At 44.7% G+C, this 14,893-nt stretch overlaps 1 protein-coding gene across 1 annotated transcript in view; it reads left to right on the top strand.

Moving 5' to 3' along the window:
- Positions 1–914: 914 nt before the first annotated feature.
- Positions 915–14,893, top strand: part of cacna2d1a (calcium channel, voltage-dependent, alpha 2/delta subunit 1a) — a 152,827-nt gene continuing 138,848 nt past the window's right edge. The window contains 1 exon segment of the mRNA XM_056275601.1: positions 915–1,259. Coding sequence (XP_056131576.1) covers positions 1,168–1,259 — 92 coding nt within the window. The 5' untranslated portion in view covers positions 915–1,167.

Below are 14,893 nucleotides of genomic sequence, written 5' to 3'. Positions count from 1 at the left end.
TTGCAAGGAGTCAAGAGTAGTTTTCAGGCTATGCAGTTGCATTTTTTTCTCTGTCTCCAAACAAGTTCTGTTTATTGTGACGTCCCGTGGTCCACCTGGTCCCCCTTGCTGTGGCCCACTTGGAGGTTACGACCCATCGTCTGCAAACCACTGGTCTGCTGTATATGCTTTTGAAATATGAAGTGGTTAATGTCAGGCGGCAATGTGTTTCCAATGTAGACACAAATTGCCAAAGTTCAGATCATAGTGATGACTAATCTGGAAGATCAATCTATTTCTGAAGAAGTTTCTTTTTTTTCAGACACCAGCTAATTGTGGACTCCGCGTGTGTGTGTGCGCGCGTGTGTGTGTGTGTGTGTGTGTGTGTGTGTGTGTGTGTGTGTGAAGGGGGCTGGTGGGAGGTAGTGGTGTTGAGTGGTTGGCCAAGCGGTGTCCATGCTGGCCCAGCCTGGTGCTCAAGACATCAAGAGGAGAGCCTTACATGGAGAGAGAGCCACACATAATTATCCTTCTCAGCATTGGGGTGTGTGTGTGTGTGTGTGTGTGGGAGGGCGGAAACCGATCTGCGCGTCAGGACGCACTCAGAGACACTCCTGCTCTGCTGGCAGGCTGGGGAGATCAGAGACGCGCCCTCCTCCCTTTCTACGTTTGAAACACACACACACACACACACACAAACACACACGTAGCCGTGCATCTTTCCCCAACCATCGCAGCTTGAGCTGGACACACGCACACACGCGTGTGTACGCACACACACACACAAACACACGTAGCCGTGCATCTTTCCCCAACTATCGCAGCTTGAGCTGGACACACGCACGCATGCGTGTGTACACACACACACACACACACACACACAGACATCATCCTCCTCCTCCTCCTCCTCCTTGCTTCCAAAACCCATGAAAACGCACGCGGGTCCTCGCTCTAAACAGCCGGCCAACCAGCCGAGATTTCTTTGGTGTGTTTGGAAAGTCGCACGGACTCGCTCTGTGAACGCCGCGCGTTGAAAACAAACAAACAAACAAACAGCAACAAACAATAACAACAACAACAACAAACACCCGGTACGGAGTCGCCGGACTGCTCCGAGCATCTTGCACGTCTTCGGGATCAGGATCGTTACGTTTTCAAAGGGAGGAGAAGCCAAAACAAAGCAAAACAATGGATAAATACAACACTTTCTCCATCAGTCTACTTTTACTCGCGTCAACCATTTCCTGCGTCTCCACCGGCCAGTTCCCGTCAGCGCCCATGTGAGTTGGTTTGTTTTGTTTTTTTTAAACAGCCTGTTGTCTTTCCAACTTGTGAACAATGACACACAGCGTAGAAACGCGTGTTCTGGCGTGAGCTCCCGAACGGAACTACCCTTTTATCGCCCAGCTGAGCTCCGGTTCGCACCGCGAGCGCTTTATTTCCGTGTGTTGTTCATGGCTCTGTCCCTCACGCGCACGTTTTCCCGCGACGACGTCCCCGCCGAGCCGCTGTTATGTTGCACAACCGCCGGTCGGTGATTTGTGTCGTATTCGCGTAAGATGACGCAAATTTTGGGTCAAATTGTGCGCGACTCGATGAGCTACAAGGGTGCATGGGGACATTTGTCTTTTCTTTCTGTTTTCTCTTTTTGGTTTCTTCGTGAAGCGTTGTCCTGTGATACGCTTCTGATATGTGACAGCTGCAGGACTTCATCCTGTCTGCAGCTGCTTCGTAATACTCGTTTGTTTGTGAATATGATTCCCCCCCCCCAAGTTTGTGGTTATTTGTTGACAGCCAGCAGCAGTGTGACATGTGACTTTTAGTAATCATTGCAGGAAGGAAGACTTGTGGTCCGGAAACACAGAACTCCCTCCTTTCATTGGCAAACCTACCCTGGAGGTTTTTGTTAGTTTGACTGCATGGCCATTTGATAGAATACGACTGGATGTCTCAGCAATGAATATCCAGTATGCTAAAAGATGATTATAGTTGATATTCCAATCTGACTGCAATGACATGCATCTGAATACTGACAGTTTTGGGTGATGGTGGTTCAGCATGGGAGCTAATTTGTTCCCAAGTTTTTCAACAGTAGGGTCCTCTTAACCTTGCTCACCGCTCCGTCCTGAAAACTCCGCCACTTGGCTCATCCATCAGCCCAGGGCTGCAAACTGGTTTTATATGTCTTATGAAGGGGCATGATTAAGTAGAGGTATCTGTGGCCGTGCTCTAAATTTGTCTCCCACCCCCTTATATTTGACTTGCATGGTAAAAATATGTGACAGATGAGACGGCCATGGCCATGGGCGAGTTCCTAAATTAAACAAATGTGTAGGTGTGTGCAAGCTTGTGAGGAGTACAATATGTGTGGCACTGTTTATTCACTGACTGTGCTCTACCTCGCACACATCCAGCAGATTTGACATTGTCCAAATGGCCCAAGCGGGGGGAAGGATTCTCATGTTTGGTTTTGAACGCAGCCTGAGAACGGTCCCAGAGAGAGGTGGCGAGCCATGATGGCACTCAGCCTAATGGCCAAGTACAATGATGTCAGACTAGCAGATTGGCCTGCCCGCTCCATATATTTCATCAGCGCTAAGTGAATTGATCTGTGGATGGTCCACATGTTGATTCACAAGCTACAGGCATGTTGATGTGGAAACTCAGGCTTCACTCACACAGAGTTGGTACAGTACAATTGGCAGCAGCCCTGACGTTAATGCCATATCTGAGCATGCAAAAATTAAACTAGAAAAATACACTCAGTGGGCCCAAACTGAAGCATATTAATGTCCTTTGCTTTGAAGAGAACATATTTTACCTTTACCGTCTATGCCATTGCCCATTAGTAATAACGAAAATGACTTGACATTTTTCCACTGCTGGTGTAGTTGCAGTATGGCCACATGGCTCAGTTGAATGCCTGTAAGAAAAGCTAGGTGATAAAATGACATTTGTCATTCTTCATGCGTCTCCGTGTTAAGTCAAAGCAGTGGCCAGTCTAAGGAAGTGTAATTGTACTCTCATCTAAATGTGGTGATGGTGATTTTGAGCGACAGGCGTCACTTTGACTCCACAAGGTGAAAGTCAGAGAGAGAGACAGAGAGACTGGAGGAACTGTGGATGGAGAGACCCACCATGATGTTTTTGTTTGTTTGTTTGTTTGTTTTTCTCTCCCCAGGCAAATTCAGTAACATGAATGTGCTCTTCTGACTGTCTGCTGAAAACAGAGCCTGGAAAATGTGCAGCACAAATCCGTGTTTGCCTACCTTTCTTTTTCTTTCTTTCTTTCTCTCTCTCTTTCTCTCTCTCTCACTCTCTCTCTGTCTCTGTGTCATCTGAAAGTGTGACTGCATCCAGGTGCCGGTGCGTGTCTGTTTTGGACGTTGTGTTCTCTAACCGTGTCCCCTCTCTTTCAAAGCCCTCCCTCCATCTTTTTTTTCTGTCTCTCACCCTCCCTTTTTCTCCCCACTCTTGTTCATTGTCCATCTTCTTACAGTCTAAATCCCTCTCTCGTGCGCTCTCTCTCTCTCTCTCTCTCTCTCTCTCTCTCTCTCTCTCTCTCTCTCTCTCTCTCTCTCTCTCTCTCTCTCTCTCTCTCTCTCTCTCTCTCTCTCTACGTCCCTCTCTCCATCTCTCTCGCGCTCTCTCTCTCTCACTCACTCGCTCTTTTTCTCATTCCCCCTTGGTTGCTTGGAGGCAAATGATTAACATCATTGAATCTGAAATGCAAAGTCTGATGTCACAGATTGTGCCCCAGAGACCCTGGCGCCAGCTAGTGCACCCAGAGTGAAGAGACAGAGCAAGAGAAAAGGAGAGAATGATGAAGGGAGGGGAAAAAAACATGTAGTCGCCTTGTTACCCTAATCCAGATGACTTAGTGCTCTGATTCCTAATGTCTCCTTTTTGTAGACTCAGCTTTGGGATCCATGCATGGTGCATGATTAACACGTTGCTTTTGTACTGTTAATGATAGCCAGCTTACAACAGTATTCCCATGGATGGATGGATACTTTTTTTGTCCTACAAAAGAAGATTTGTAGAAATACCTGTTGGATTTGTTGTTGGTAGAAGCTTGAATATACATTTTCTGAACACAGGGTCAGCGTTTGCCTGCTACTTTGAAGATTTCTGCCCCTTTTGTAAAACTTACAAATCTCAGTAGCATGACCAGTCTGTATTTCTTTTTCAACTTGCATGAGTCAATCTGAGGCTATTTAATGCGTGGGCTCTTTGTCGACTAAATTGATTCATAATTTGCATGTCAAAGCTGTCGATCACCGAAAATCCTTCTGTTAAGCTAGCAGATGGAAGGATATTTTATGAGTCAGTTGCAGGATTTGTCGTACATGTTGTACTTTACTGCCATCCGTCTCTGGATGATGAGCTGTCCGAGTTTTTATCTGTTTAAGTTTACATTGCAACCCGAACATAAAAAACTCAAATCTTTGTGTCGCCATCTGCCAAGTTTTACTGTTAAATTCTGTCTCCCAGTCAAATCATAGACTTCATCATATGTTTGTTTTTGGCTTTCTCCCTCGTCACCAAGTCACACCCTCTCTCACTCCTCCTCCCTTCCTCCCATCTGCACCATCTCTGTCCCCTTCCTCCTCGCCCCTCCGTTTGTTACATCGTCCAGTTTCTTTCATTCCCACTTGCTTTTTTTGTTTTAAGGCTAACAAGATTTCGCGCTCAACCAGCTAAAGCACTATGCTTTTCATGTTCCCGGCCTTGTCTCTGGTGATCAGTGGGCATAATGTGAGGAGGCGCTCCATCTGTACATCAGGAGCTATGGGGGACTGGATAGGCTATTCTCAGTACTGAGTGAAAGGGGCAAAGATGCTCATTAAGTAGTTGGTAGTGGTTTCTTATTGTTGACTTCAACATTTGGAGGCGGCGAGGTGATTCTCCGTAACTTCGACTTAAGTCTGGAGTCGGACGCAGACACGAAGTTGAGACGAAAAAACTGAAAAGTGCAGAGAGGTGTTGAGGTGAATGTGTGTGTGTGTGTGTAGTTTATGGACTCAGAGCTACACTGTTGTTTAATGTAAAGCATATTGTGTTGCATTTGAATGTATGAAACATGCCATAAAGTTTGATTGATTGCATTGTTATCATATGCGTGTTTCCAGAAACAACTCAGCTGTTGCATAAACAACATTTGTTTGAATCCTGAGATTATGTCCATTATGCTCCGTCACAGTCACCTTACTCCTCTTTTACGCTGATCGTATCACATGAGGAGCATGTCAGTGGCAGTGACACGTTACCCCATTTTCATTTAATAAAGTGCAATCCATAAATTGCTAAATGCTGAAGTATTTTATACATTTTTGTCAGACTTGACTGAAATATGTTGATAGATTTAACCCAAGTGACTGAATTCCTAGTCTACATGCAGACTAGGAGGCAAGGCATTGACGCCTCGTGGTATAACTACCAGCCGTGCTGTTCTTTTGATACGTCCATTTTCATATTGCTGATTATGATGAACGGCGGCACGGTGGCGCAGTGGTTAGCGCGGTCGCCTCACAGCAAGAAGGTCCTGGGTTCGAGCCCCGGGGTAGTCCAACCTTGGTGGGTCATCCTCTGTGTGGAGTTTGCATGTTCTCCCCATGTCTGCGTGGGTTTCCTCCGGGGGCTCCGGTTTCCTCCCACAGTCCAAAGACATGTAGGTCAGGTGAATCGGCCGTACTAAATTGTCCCTAGGTGTGAATGGGTGTGTGTGTGTGTGTGTGTATGTGTGTCGGCCCTATGATGGACTGGCGGCCTGTCCAGGGTGTCTCCCCGCCTGCCGCCCAATGACTGCTGGAATAGGCTCCAGCATCCCTGCGACCCTGAGAGCAGGATAAGCGGTTCCGATAATGGATGGATGGATGATTATGATGAACTGTGTTAGGCCAACTGTAACCTGAATTATAATAATAGTATACTGTATTGTGTACTACTTTGTTTTCTGTGTTAATGAATGTGGAAAAGCCCTTCAAAATTTTCATTGACGATCGTCCGCGGTGGCGTAGCGGTCTAAGCATCGGCTTGGTGTCGATGCAGTTGCCCACTGGGGACTGGGGTTCGCGCCCCGGTCTCGTCAGATCCGACTATGGCCGGACTCGATGAAGCAGCAATCATTGGCAACGCTGTCTTCGGGAGGGGGTCGGAGTCGGCTTGTGTTCGTCATGTGAATGCGTCTCTGTGTGTGTCGGAAAAACAGTGGTTCGGCTTGGATTCGCCTTGTCACGAAAGTGGGGAGGCGCTTTCCTTCAAGACTGCCGGCCGGAGAGATGCAGTTGGCGAACGCATGCAATACGAGGGTGGGTGTTTGAATTAAAATAGGGATCAATTGGCCACTAAATTGGGAGAAAAAAGGGAAAAATCAGAAATAAATTTATAAAAAAAAAACAATTTCATTGACGGATGCTTTTGAATGCCTGTGTTTTGTGAGGCACGCACACATGTCAAATTTGAGGTGTCAGAATGTGCTGCGAATCGGAGCGACGTTGGTGATGGAGCTGAGACGTGTGTTTGCACCGACTCGGCGTAGACAACACCGCTGAATTAAAACGGACGTTTCTCCTCAGCATGTGTGGGTGCATAAAAGCTGAGACATGAGACTGTGACGTAGACGTGACACCACTGGGCCGCCCAAATGCACTTTTCCAAGTTTACTGAAGACAGTGCATCCCGGGGTGTTGATGGGAAAAATTCTCTCTCAGAGCCGGACGACAATAAAAACTTTAAAAAATGACATCTTCCTGATTGGACAAACACTGGAAAAACTCTGGCGATGTAAAGATGACGCCGAGTGGTGGTTAATGCTTTTACACCTAAATTCCCCTTAATCCTAAAAGTCACCCTGGCTAAACTCGCAATACCCACCAAGTTAGTCTTCACTCATTTTTTTTTCTTTTTGTAGGTTAATTGAAAAAGGCAGCGGGGCCTTCTGTCATGATTAAATCACAGGCTAATATCGTGGACTCCCATTTCTAACTTGGGAAAGACTTAATTACATGATAAAACCCAGCATGTTTCATGTGAGACTATACAAACTATTGTATGTGAATGTGAATGTATGGTCTCATTCCAATACCAAAAAAAAAAACAAAAAAAACTCAAATTTTATGTTACTGACAATAATGAGGAGGATCTCAAGAGGGTGACTGCAGTCTAAAGGAGGATATATGGATCATGATATGGTCAGGTTTTAAGGTGGATAAGGTTTCGCTGGCTGTGATTGACACCTCTTAGCCATGAGGGAGCTGGTACTAACTGGTATATTTCAGGAGGCAAGTGCTCACCGTCCGAGTTAACCGACGGGAGGGCTAAATCCATAGCATATATACACACACAACAAACATATGCAAGGGTGCATGGTCTGTGCCTGAGGCTAACATTCGCAGTCATGCCTGTTGTCCCTTTTTTTCATCCTTCTCTGGGGATTTGTTCTGTGTGTGTGTGTGTGTGTGTGTGTGTGTGTGTGTGTGTGTGTGTGTGTGTGTGTGTGTGTGTGTGTGTGTGTGTGTGTGTCTCTCTCTCTCTCTCTCTCTCTCTCTCTCTCTCTCTCTCTCTCTCTGTCTTTATGTCCCTTTCCCAGCCAACTCCCATTCCCCCCCTCTCTTTGCCCTGGCTATATTTGGGCAAAGCCTCTGTTTGTCGTTGGGGGGGTGGTCAGCCCCCCCGACTCAAATTCATTTTGGGACACGGGATGGAGAGGTAGTGGGACGGCAGGTTGCTTCTCAGGATGTTATAGCACCACATTAAGCTTTCCCATTTCCCATAAATCTTCCCTTTCGATGACTTAAGGTTTGCTGTGAGACCTTTAAGCTTGCGCGTGGCGTCCGTGTGTTGCTTTAGTGTCTAGTTTTAAGTCTCTCTCTCGCTCTCCACCCCCTTTCTCCCTCCCTCTCTCTCTCCAAAGGGAACTATATTACCTTGCGCACTGTCTGCATTAAAAGGGAAACTAGAAAGTTAAGGAGCAGCACCCCGGCGCCGTATTACTTCCTTACTACTCCAGTGGCACATGGAAAATACCCGGAATTTTCCATTGCACCGTTGCCGCAGCAACCGTGGGAATAGCTAACAGCTGTTTGGACGGGTGCCCTGTCCGGTACAGGAAGCACATCTGTATGTTGTGCAGGAATCCTAATGTGCAGAACGGGAAGCATGGTTTCGCCATAAAACTGATTCGGTGATGTCTCACTCAGCAGAATTGAGTTTTGAAACAAAGATTTCATTTCAAAATGTCATGCCCAGTAGAGCCAAGTAAATGCCATGCAACAGCCGGTGATCAATGCAGGAAAAAGCTTGACTCAAGATGAAAGTTGGAGTACTTTGTAAAGAAAACTCTTGGAGATGGGGAGTAATTTTGAAAAGTATTCCACAGTCAGTTAAAACTATCACGCCTGTATGAAAGGGTTTTATTTTTTTTCAGTAGATATATCATTTTGGGGTGGGAGTCTACCTAGAATCTCATTGGTGTGAATAAGCCCCCTTATCTTAATCACACAATGAAGGCATTAAGTACTTAAAATTTCGACTGAGACACTATGACCAAATCAGAAACGTGTTATTTTGAGAGGATGTGGATAAAACCGGACTCGCGGTGGCTTCTGCTGGCTTCCTTTTCACCTGATAATGGCATTGTACTGACTGCGGAAAGCGTGTGTTGCCATCGGAAAACGCTAGCGCTCGATCCGGCGTTTACAGTAGTCCGCCTGTGTAGACTGCTAGATTGACATTAATTGGACATTTTGGCCTGGAGTCTAATTCCTCTATTTGTACCATATCATCCAGGATTTTGTATATGTGTGTGTGTCTGTGTGTGTCTGCGTGTGTGTGTAGTGAGGCTGATGGGGGGGGGGGGTACGAGTGCATAGTCTTGCTTGCTCAGAAAGTGCAAAGGTGACGGGCATGTAGGCCTGAGGTTTAGTCATGCGGATAGACTTCAAATAAACAATTGGTGAGCGAGGGGGATGAGGATGAACAAGGACAACAAGAAGGGGATGGAGATGGAGAAGGATGATATAAAGTAGAGGTAGAGACATCTTTAAACACAAAATGATGATTTGGAAAAAAATAACCTGACAACAGAACCAAGACGTATCTTTTGAAGATTTTTTTTTTACGTGCGAACCAAAATCTAACTACATATTCAACACAAATGCACACTATCATAAACACAAGCTCTAGTTATATTTGAGGTGCTGCCAATTTTCCTAAGCCCACATACACAATTTTTTCCCCCAAAACATGTATAATTCATCCATTGACGACTATGAGACCAACTGCTTCTGCAGAATTAATCTGGACAGAAAACCAGGCTTCGTGTGCGTCATACACGATATGTTGACACTTGTTAACCCTTATGGTAACAAGTCTGGTGTGTATCTTCATGAGGGGTTTTAGTATATAAATATAAACCATTTCTGTATTACCGATGTGTATCTGGCAATGTTAAATTGAATACTATATATATAGTGCTGAGTGATACGGACAATATAACAATAATCATAGGTCGGTTTTATATAATGTGTGTGTGTGTGTGTGTGTGTGTGTGTGTGTGTGTGTGTGTGTGTGTGTGTGTGTGTGTGATCACAATATCTGCCAACATATGCAAAAATACCATATTTAAGAATCCAGCTCAGGTTCGTCACATTGAACTGTTTCATAATGTAAAGTACAATGTCGAACCAGAACTGGTTTTCAGATACTTCCTTTTTCGGACCTCTTTTTGTGAGAGATGTGAGAAATTATTTACAACACACTTGCTTATCGTGATATGACAATATTCAAATTTAATCCTGATACAATACTAGTGAAGGACAGTAAATTAAACTATTGCTAACTGCCCAGCCCTATGTGTATACAGTGCATCCGGAAAGTATTCACACCCCTTCACTTTCCCCACATTTTGTTATGTTACAGCCTTATTCCAAAATGGATTAAATTCCTTTTTTTTCTCATCAATCTACATACAATACCCCATAATGACAAAGCGAAAAAGGTTTTGTAGAAATTTTTGCAAATTTATTAAAAATAAAAAACTTTTGTGAGAGATGTGAGAAATTATTTACAACACACTTGCTTATCGTGATATGACAATATTCAAATTTAATCCTGATACAATACTAGTGAAGGACAGTAAATTAAACTATTGCTAACTGCCCAGCCCTATGTGTATACAGTGCTTCCGGAAAGTATTCACACCCCTTCACTTTCCCCACATTTTATTACGTTACAGCCTTATTCCAAAATGGATTAAATTCCTATTTTTTTCTCATCAATCTACACACAATACCCCATAATGACAAAGTGAAAAAGGTTTTGTAGAAATTTTTGCAAATTTATTAAAAATAAAAAACTGAAATATTGCATGTACATAAGTATTCACACCCTTGCTATGACACTCAAAATTGAGCTCAGGTTCATCCTGTTTCCACTGATCAACCTTAAGATCTTTCTACATCTTGATTGAGTCCACCCATAGCAAATTCAATTGATTGGGCATGATTTGGAAAGGCACACACCTGTCTATATAAGGTTCCACTGTTGACAGTGCATGTCAGAGCAGAAACCAAGCCATGAAGTCAAAGGAATTGTCTGTGGACCTCCGAGACAGGATTGTATTGAGGCACAGATTTGGGGAAGGGTACAAAAAAATTTCTACAGCTTTGAAGGTCCCGAAGAGCACAGTGGTCTCCATCATTCGTAAATGGAAGAAGTTTGGATCCACCAGGACTCTTCCTAGAGCTGGCCGCCCAGCCAAACTGAGCAATCGGGGGAGAAGGGCCTTGGTCAGGGAGGTGACCAGGAACCCGATGGTCACTCTGACAAAGCTCCAGCGTTCCTCTGTGGAGATGGGAGAACCTTCCAGAAGGACAACCATCTCTGCAGCACTCCACCAATCAGGCCTTTATGGTAGAGTGGTCAGACGGAAGACTCTGCTCAGTAAAAAGCACATGACAGCCCGCTTGGAGTTTGCCAGAAAGCACCTAAAGGACTCTCAGACCATGAGAAACAAGATTCTCTGGTCTGATGAAACCAAGATTGAACTCTTTGGCCTGAATGCCAAACGTCACGTCTGGAGGAAATAAGGCACCTCTCATCACCTTGCTAATACCATCCCTACAGTGAAGCATGGTGGTGGCAGCATCATGCTGTGGGGATGTTTTTCAGCGGCAGGAACTGGAAGACTAGTCAGGATCGAGGGAAAGATGAATGGAGCAAAGCAAAGAGAGATCCTTGATGAAAACCTGCTCCAGAGTGCTCAGGACCTCAGACTGGGGCGAAGGTTTACCTTTCAACACAACAACGACCCTAAGCACACAGCCAAGACAACGAAGGAGTGGCTTCGGGACAAGTCTGTGAATGTCCTTGAGTGGCCCAGCCAGAGCCCAGACTTGAACCCCATTGAACATCTCTGCAAAGACCTGAAAATAGCTGTGCAGCGACGCTCCCCATCTAACCTTACAGAGCTCGAGAGGATCTGCAGAGAAGAATGGAAGAAATACCCCAAATATAGGTGTGCCAAGCTTGTAGCTTCATACCCAAGAAGACTTGAGGCTGTAATCGCTGCCAAGGGTGCCTCAACCAAGTACTGAGTAAAGGGTGTGAATACTTATGTACATGCAATATTTCAGTTTTTTATTTTTAATAAATTTGCAAAAATTTCTACAAAACCTTTTTTGCTTTGTCATTATGGGGTATTGTATGTAGATTGATGAGAAAAAAAAGGAATTTAATCCATTTTGGAATAAGGCTGTAACATAACAAAATGTGGGGAAAGTGAAGGGGTGTGAATACTTTCCGGATGCACTGTATATGGTTCACTAAGTGTTTTAATATATCATTATGAGCTGTTCTTATAATACCAGTCTGTATTGGGCAATGTTTTGCATCTGTGGAATCAGATTGTGTCATCCTATAGCGAATGCCAGCTAGGGTCGATCGGCATTGCACCTCTATTGCATGGAACTGTGCTGGAGTCTCTTTAGCGGGTGAGGCGGGTCTGTGGTGACACACTCTCAGGTGTCGCAGCAATTCTCTCCCCTGTGATTTAATGTGTCTAGACACTTGTGCAGAGAGGTGATACAATGGGAGTTGTTACTTCTGTCAGGAACATTTGACTTAAAAGGCGTGGACGAGGGTAACTGGGGGCTAGGGGAACAGGGAGTCTGTCCCACCTAGCTATAGCCCAGAGTTGGGAGACAAATGCAGGAGGTGAGTCTCACCTTTGACCTTTTGTGGCAGCTGCAACGTTGCCGGAGGTGATTAAGAAAACCCTGTATGCTTTCCCTTTTCTGTATTTACTGGATTAGAAATAACTGTAAACTGTGGATGAATGAATAAACGAATGAATATGACATTTTATTAATCCATGTAGGACGGCATGGTGGTGGTTAGCGCAGTTGCCTCACAGCAAGAAGGTCCTGGGTTCGAGTCCCGGGGTAGTCCAACCTTGGGGGTCATCCTGGGTCATCCTCTGTGTGGAGTTTGCATGTTCTCCCCATGTCTGTGTGGGTTTCCTTCAGGGGCTCCGATTTCCTCCCACAGTCCAAAGACATGTAGGTCAGGTGAATCGGCCATACTAAATTGTCCCTAGGTGTGTGTGTGTGTGTGTGTGTGTGTGTGTGTGTGTGCCTGGGCCCTGTAATCGTCTGGTGGCCTGTCCAGTGTGTCTCCCCACCTGCCGCCCAATGACTGCTGGGATAGGCTCCGGCATCGCCACGATCCTGAGTAAGCATAAGCCGTTTGGATAATGAATGAATAATCCATGTAAGAAGAATCAGGACTCAGGAATCAAGAACACTGTCATTTCATTTCATGTACGAAATGCCGTTTCCCCCAGCCAAGAGGGTTGGTTGGGGGTATATCACAGCAGCTATGTGTTGTACCTCTGATGCTTCAATATAGAGGATTTAGAGTTTCCCAATGATCAAAACTATTCACATGCAGAAGTTTTAAAAAATGACATGCGGTGTATGTTGGTTATGTCATATATGAACCTAGTGTATAATCAGGCTTATTAATAAAACAAAGCAACTACAGCTGCTGAAATTGTCAAACTGCCTTTGGGTGACTTTAAGTTTTTGTACGCTTTTGATTTGTAGTACAGTTTGGGGGGGTTTGTCTAAGTCTGATGAGTGATGGCCTTTTCTCTTCTCTGACAATGATATACCTGTAAAATACGTCCCGATGGAGAACGCTTCCTGTAAGTCACACCTGTTAGATCGGCCATCAACACTAGCACCCCGTCACTTGATAATGACCCCACACGTCGTGCAGTCAGCAAGTCCAGAGTTGTGTCGCACCATGACTGAAGTGCCTGATGGAGAGCAGCAGATGCCTTTGCCAAGGGTTTCTCTTAAACAAGGCTTTTCACATCACAGCAAGGGGGCCGTGTTCAAATGTTCAGACTTGCTAACAGGAAAATGATAGAAGGGGGAGGGATAAACATCAATAATGTCTTACTGTGGGAGATAATGAGGCTGTGAGACATTAACAAAGCCTGCAGTTATAGCGTTATTGACCTCAGTGAAGAAGAGGATGTTATCACTTGTCCGGTCCATGCTCGCTCACCTCTCTTGTGATATTTGTGAGATGAAAATGATGAAAGAAAACAGGGGATGGGGTGGGGAAGAGGGGTCGCAAGGTTGGAAAGAAGGGCTGAAAATAAATTGTAGCATTTGCATTGATTTAATTGACAAAGAGAATTTGTGTTAATGAACATTGCTGTAAATGGAGTTGGCAAGAACGGCAGTTTGTTGTCAAAGAGGATGGAGAATAAGGAAAATATGATAATTAAAGGGGATTTTACCTATGTGTATATCTAAATCACAATATCTGCTTGCTAATGCTAAAATACCACGCTTAAGAATCCAGCTGAGGTTTGTTACATTGAGCTGTTTGCGACTGTAAAGTATAATATCAAACCAAAACCAGTTTTCAAATTGTAATTCCTCAAATATTTCCAACCTCAATTTGTGAAAAATTTAAGGGAACGAATTCTTGCCATCATGAATTTTAAACACAGGTGTGAGTTGGGCGGCACGCTGGCCCAGTGGTTGGCACTGTCGCCTGACAGCAAGAAGGTCCTGGGTTCAAACTCCAGGGTTGTCCAACCTTGGGGGTCATCCCAGGTCGTCCTCTGTGTGGAGTTTGCATGTTCTCCCCGTGTCTGCGGTGGGTTTTCTCCGGTTGCTGCGGTTTCCCTCACCATCAAAAAGACATGCATGTTAGGGTTGATACTCCTGTCTGTGCCCCTGACCGAGGCATGGCAAGACCAACTGGAGTTGGTCCGCGGGTGCTGCACAGTGGCTGCACACTGCTCCTGGCTACACAGCTATGATGGGTTAAATGCAGAGAGGAGTTTCCCCATGGGGATTAATATAATATATTTTTTTTTAAAAAGAAAAAAAAAGAATCACAATGTAACAATATCTGAATTTCATCCCAATACGATACCATTGAAAGAAGATAAATGATAATACTGAACTATTGCTCGGCCCTGTGAAATAACTACAATACAAAAAAAACAAAAACAAAAACAGCGTAATGCATCACTTACATAAAACAATAGAATGGTCACCATGTGAGTACCAAAGAGATGTAGAGAAAAGGAGGAAGGAAAGTAGGAAACTATTAGAAGAGAGGGAAAAGGATAAGCAAACCAAACAAGAGATAAATTATTTATTCCAGAAATAAACGCTATAATAAACAAAACGGCAGGACAAAATGGGGGTAGAGGGGGACAAAACGATTGAAGAAATACAGTTTTTGCCTTCCACAGTTCTCTGTCAAGTCGGCTGTTTATTAGATGCCGAGCTCTACAGTTTGGGCTCATATTGCCTTTCCTCCAGTGGCTTAATTACATCCAAGCTGCTACCCTCACATTTCCTCATCCTTTATGTCTATCTCC

The sequence above is a fragment of the Lampris incognitus genome, chromosome 3 (assembly GCF_029633865.1).
Source record: "Lampris incognitus isolate fLamInc1 chromosome 3, fLamInc1.hap2, whole genome shotgun sequence".
Classification (NCBI taxonomy): Eukaryota; Metazoa; Chordata; class Actinopteri; order Lampriformes; family Lampridae; genus Lampris; species Lampris incognitus.
The sequence above is the reverse complement of the archived record's forward strand: the minus strand, read 5'-3'. Positions and strand labels throughout refer to the sequence as shown.